Below are 5,975 nucleotides of genomic sequence, written 5' to 3'. Positions count from 1 at the left end.
TTGCTCTAGGTGCTGCAGATGGTCAATCCGTATCGACCACGGCTGCAAATGCGGCGTAATTCCTGCAGAGAGTACGGCACGCACCAGCATTTTCGAGCACTATCCCCCGTATATTCATATTCTATCGTATCCAGCGAGGAACCGTGGTACGACATGCTCCTACGCGTGAGGGTGATCCGGCCAGCCAAGCTAGCCCAGAAACCAACGAGTCCAAACACATGGCAGCTAGGCAGCGCGGCACACGGGCGCACGCCCGAGTACCCGACGCCGTCACGGACGCGCTCACTGTGTGCCATTTCGAGCCAGTGGCAGTGCGTCTCTCGTCGATGCGACTACTCGCCAGTCCGTCAGTCACCAACCCGTCCACCGCATAAGACCCTCCCCGCAGCGCACACTCCCACTTCCTTCGCCCCAAAATTTCCCCCAGGAAGCCACCAAGGCAGCTCCACCTCCCCAATGCCTTCCTCATAGAGAGACGCGCCAGCGCTCGTCCGTCGCAATGCCCGTCGCCGTGTCCCGCGCGGTGCTGCTGGCGGCCGTCGCCTCGCTCGCATGCCTCGCCTTCGCGGAGCCGCCGCCGAGCGAGCGGTCGGCGCTGCTGGCGTTCCTCACCGCCACGCCCCACGAGCGGAGGCTCGGCTGGAACACCTCCACGCCGGCATGCGCCTGGGTCGGGGTCACGTGCGACGCCGCCCAGTCCACCGTCGTCCAGCTGCGCCTCCCGGGGGTCGGCCTCGTCGGCGCCATCCCGCCGGCGACCATCGGCCGCCTTCCCAACCTGCAGGTGCTGTCGCTCCGCTCCAACCGCATCATCGGGGGCATCCCCGACGACCTGCTCCACCTCTCCAGCCTCCGCGCCATCTTCCTGCAGAACAACATGATCTCCGGCGCCATCCCGGCTGGGGTCGGCAAGCTCGCGGCCCTCCAGAGGCTCGTCCTCTCCCACAACAATCTGTCAGGCCCCATCCCCTTCGCGCTCAACAGCCTCGCCTCTCTGCGATCTCTGCGCCTCGAAGGCAACCGCCTCGAAGGCAAAATCCCCAGCATCGCCAACCCGGAGCTCAAGGATTTCAACGTCTCCGTCAACAGCCTCAACGGCTCCATTCCGCAGGCCCTCGCGCGCTTCCCGGCGGACTCCTTCGCCGGGAACCTCCAGCTGTGCGGCAAACCGCTGCCCCCTTGCAGCCCCTTCTTCCCGTCCCCGTCGCCGGCTCCCGGGATGAGCCCGAGCGACGAGCCCGGAGCGGTGTCTAACAAGAAGAGGAAGCTCTCAGGCGCGGCGATTGCCGGCATCGTCGTGGGTGCCGTGGTCGTCGCGCTGCTCCTGCTTGCCGCCATCGTGCTCTGCGCGAGGTCCCGGCGGCGGAGAGGCGCCCGTGAGGGAGCACCAAAGGGCACATCCGCGGCGGCGACGGGGCAAACAAGGGGAGTGGCTCCGCCGGCGTCCGGCGATATCACCGGCATGACGTCCTCGTCGAAGGACGACATGGGAGGCGGCACCTCCGGGTCGGCGGCCGCGGCGGCGGTGGCCGCGGGCGCCGGCACGGGGGAGGCGAGCCGGCTGGTGTTCCTGGGGAAGGGCGCGGGGTACAGCTTCGACCTGGAGGACCTGCTGCGCGCGTCGGCGGAGGTGCTGGGGAAGGGGAGCGTGGGGACGTCGTACAAGGCGGTGCTGGAGGAGGGGACTACGGTGGTGGTGAAGCGGCTCAAGGACGTGGCGGTGGCGCGGCGCGAGTTCGACGCGCACATGGAGGCTCTGGGCAGGGTGGAGCACCGCAACCTGCTCCCCGTCCGCGCCTACTACTTCTCCAAGGACGAGAAGCTCCTCGTCTACGACTATCTCCCCAACGGCAGCCTCTCCGCCATGCTCCACGGTCAGCCTCACACCATCATCTCCTTTTCTTCTCTGAAACCAAATTTATTAGTACAGTACATTGCATCGAATCGCCATCGTGATCGTGGGGAGATCGTCGCCATCGCCGTCGCACTCGCAGCATCACTGCTTTGCCTGCTACCCGCTTTGCCTGGCTAGGATTGCTGTCGACAAAATTCAGGCCGGCGACGCGCGAGAAATTCATCAATTCGTAGGTGATAGTGCTCCTCCTTTACGCTAGCGACGAGGACACACAGAATGGCACCGTGCAGTGCAAGATTCTGCCGGAATTGTCCGGCATTGATGGTCGGCTGCAAGCAGGTGGCTACACTGAACGGTAGATGCGCGGAAATTTAATCGGAAAATTCCTCTCCCCGTAGCTGAAAAAGAGAAGGACCAATCGATGTCGATGTGACGGCATGTGTTGTGGACGGCCGACGGTAGTTGTGGCGCGCTTTTCCCCTGCCCTCTCTCTCTTTTCGGCGCTGTTCCTTTTCTTTGATCCTCATTTGTTTTCTTGATCTTTTCTGTTTCGTCATCGCTTTTCTCTGATGACCAAGTATGGTGCGATGGATGCGAGGTTTGGGCTGTAAAGCGAAGATGGTCCTCACCTCACTGCTCACGCTGGCTGGGTGCGTGCCACAAATAGTTGATTTTTTTTTAACATTCCGATCCAGAAATGCAACGCAATTTGCTAGGGTACATTGAATAGTATGGAATGCTCGTTTGGTGTACTCTTGGCGCTATATCTGTCGTTGCCATACAATACATTTTGGGGCCACTTTTGCTGTGGCTGTGGGAATTGTCGCCCGGTGCTGCTTGCTTCTAGTGTGTACCCGTGTGCGGTGTTGGGCGTGTAAAGAGGTGCGCAAATGCCCCTCTGCAACGCACCGCCATGTGCCAGAGTCCCAAGTGCTGCCCCACACCAAACCCAAAGTCAATACCCTGGCAAGTGGCATGGCAGCACAAATGCACGATGAAGCTAGGGTACCCCATCAATCTTTGCTATAGTACGCATAGCAGCACGTACTAGTACATCGTTTATGTTCATACTACATCTCGTACCTGGCTAGCAAGCAAGATTGGGGGTGGGGAGGCTCCAAGTAGAATAATGTGGTGTGAGTTGTCGTGGTGAGCGGTGAGCGGTGAGCGGTGAGTGCTGAACCACTTGGCCTTGCCATCATCCCACCTAAAAGTGCTCGCCTCTTGCCTCGCTGCGCATGCGTTTAGCTGATGAACAAGAGGCTCTGCAAGCCGGAAATGCCTTCTGGTGCTCGGGCTCCATGGAGGTTTAAAAAAAAATGGTTTCAATCTTCCAAAATTCTGGAGAAAAAAATGAACAGTATCATACGGGTGTACACTGCATGTTGGAAAATTTTCATGACCAGAACGCTGCACTCCACTGCAAGCAGGCATTCACTCCACGCCATGTCTGTGCCTCGTCGTCCCTCCCTCGCGGCCATCTTAATTGCTTGCGATCACGCCTCACCTGCCCGGAAAAAGGGTTAGATGATGATGACAGGCGAATGAACAGTCAGGTGGATGCACGTTATCCATCATGCCACCATAAACAAGCACGCCGCTTTCTACTGCACATGTGTGTGTGTGTGTGTAGTTGCAGCGGCCATATTACGTTACGTATACGTACTCTATATTGGCTGTTGATGAGTTTAGAATAGCAGTTGTCAAAGTTTGACAGTATGAGATTTTGACTAAGCTGAGGTCCTACGGCGGCAAGTGGCAATCTTGCATGTCCTCTGCATGTCTCCACTATGGCATATGGGTCCAGGCCCCAGTCAATGCTGACATCCACATATGCATGCATGACACAATCGGCAGCTTAGCGCATCTCCAATGGTTGTAAGATAGTTGTTGGTAGACTTTGCCACATAAGATTTTTGATGATGTGTCATACAATAAATGAGGAAAGAGAGGAAAGTTGTACTGTATGTACATGAACCAACACCCCTTGCACAAGCTCCAATGTAGAATGAGAGAGCACCTCATTTATTATCTCACATCCTATTGGACAAAGTAGATACAACCCATTGAGGCTGGCCATAGTGGGGGTAACATAAGTAGTAACATGTACTTGGGACTCGCAAACGTGCTTATGTGGCAGGTAATTAAAGAAGAGAGAGATGGTTATAGTAACATAGGTAGATACCGTAACATAATAAATGTGATGCTACTATGTGTCATGCATAGCAATAAATGAGACCATCTATGATACTACTATATGATACTATGCACTATAGAGGTAGTAACATAGACTAGTAACATATGCATGTTACTAGTCTAAGTTACTCCCCACTATGACCAGCCTAAAGTTGTTGTATGTTAAGGTGTTGGTTGATGACATGGCATATTTTACCAATAAGCTAACATACAAACTGTTGGAGATGCCCTTATAGCAGAATGCTGCCCCTGCGGGGCCGGCCATTCTGCTCGCCATTGATCCCCAATAGAGTACTACTAGCCAAAAACCACAATCTTGCATTTGGTAGGGTACCCGGCCTACCCCTCAGCAAAATAGCTATATGTGCTTCCTTGCTCTGTTTCTTAGCTCACAACTACATTTTGTATGTTCATGGTCGTTGGTAGTGTTCCATTGTGTTTTTTTAATGAAGCTTGTCTTCTGCATGTATGATTACCAACGCTGGTTGTGACCTACTACCCTTTCCGGTGTGTTTGAAGGTCTGTCATGAACAATTCTTAGTTCTTTTTTCTTTCGGTAAGTGGCATGTAGTACTCTAGAATGTATCTGCCAGATGCGCTTATTTAGTGGCCGAATAAATATATGTACTTACTACATATTTTCTCTGTTTTATACTCTCTTGTCGATTTAATTTCGGTCCTGCTTAACCTACTACGGCAGCTGATTGATTGTTTCGGTTGTGGTTGTTGATGTCCAATGTACATAAGCTGCCCTCTTTGTTACGTTGCAGCCTGCATTCCTCAGAGCCTGCGTTCTCTGTACCACATTTTGGTTGAAAAAACTAATTGTGTGTGACCAACCTCTGCCCTTTAATCATGGACCAGTTCAAGATGATTGATTTGGATTCTTCAATCTTGCATGACTCTGGGTATTTGAGATTAGCAGCAGACTATATAAGCATTAATTTAAGTTGTTAGTTCAAGGACGCGGCACGTCTTATTATTGGTTTCTTGCGCAAAGAAAATTATTCGTTCTGGTTCTTCAATACTGTATGTTTATATTTAACTAAGATACTGCCGAACCTAAAAAAATAAAAGAGGCGTGGCAAACACCATGAAATGCAGTGATGGTTCTTGCAAAATTTTAGTTTTGCACTTTGCAATTTTGCTAGTGCCAGTCGTCAAAGATTTCTCACCGGGAAATTTGCATGCGCTTGCAGGGAGCCGGGGCTCCGGCCGGACGCCGATGGATTGGGATGCGCGCATGCGCTCGGCACTGTCCGCCTCTCGCGGGCTTGCGTACTTGCACTCCGCGCACAACCTCGCGCACGGCAACGTCAAGTCCTCCAACGTTCTTCTCCGACCGGACTACGACGCCGCCGCGCTCTCCGACTTCTGCCTCCACCCGATCTTCGCCCCGTCGTCCATCCGCGCCGGTGCCGGCGGCTACCGCGCGCCGGAGGTCGTGGACACGCGCCGTCCCACGTTCAAGGCCGACGTCTACTCCCTGGGCGTCCTCCTGCTGGAGCTCCTCACCGGCAAGTCGCCGACGCATGCGTCCCTTGAGGGCGATGGCACGCTGGACCTGCCACGGTGGGTGCAGTCCGTGGTGCGCGAGGAGTGGACCGCCGAGGTGTTCGACGTCGAGCTTGTGCGGCTGGGCGCGAGCGCCGAGGAGGAGATGGTGGCGCTGCTGCAGGTGGCCATGGCGTGCGTCGCCACCGTGCCGGACGCGCGGCCGGACGCCCCGGACGTGGTGAGAATGATCGAGGAGATCGGCGGTGGCCATGGCCAGACGACAACCGAGGAGAGCGCGCGGGGTACCCCGGAGGAGGAGCGGTCGAGGGGCACACCTCCGGCCGCCCCGACGCCATAATTCAGTCGGAGTAAAGTTAAAATTGCATAGGTATTGAATAGAGTGCTGGTGCCTGTATGTCATGCTCTT

The 5,975-nt window shown here is 55.2% G+C and overlaps 1 protein-coding gene across 1 annotated transcript; it reads left to right on the top strand.

Moving 5' to 3' along the window:
- The first annotated feature begins 309 nt into the window (after positions 1-309).
- On the top strand, positions 310-5,969 carry LOC119276239 (probable inactive receptor kinase At2g26730). Its single transcript, XM_037557268.1, has 2 exons — positions 310-1,874; positions 5,251-5,969. The coding sequence occupies exons 1-2, from the start codon at positions 500-502 to the stop codon at positions 5,904-5,906; spliced, it is 2,031 nt and encodes a 676-aa protein (XP_037413165.1). The 5' UTR covers positions 310-499; the 3' UTR covers positions 5,907-5,969.
- Positions 5,970-5,975: the final 6 nt, after the last annotated feature.

The sequence above is a fragment of the Triticum dicoccoides genome, chromosome 3B, assembly GCF_002162155.2.
Source record: "Triticum dicoccoides isolate Atlit2015 ecotype Zavitan chromosome 3B, WEW_v2.0, whole genome shotgun sequence".
NCBI lineage: Eukaryota > Viridiplantae > Streptophyta > Magnoliopsida > Poales > Poaceae > Triticum > Triticum dicoccoides.
This window is presented reverse-complemented; position numbering and strand designations above follow the sequence as displayed.

Coding starts and splice junctions, on each gene's coding strand:
- LOC119276239 (XM_037557268.1), top strand. CDS start 500: ATGCCCGTCGCCGTGTCCCGCGCGGTGCTGCTGGCGGCCGTCGCCTCG. Junction 1,875..5,250: donor CCTCTCCGCCATGCTCCACG/GTCAGCCTCACA, acceptor ATGCGCTTGCAG/GGAGCCGGGGCTCCGGCCGG.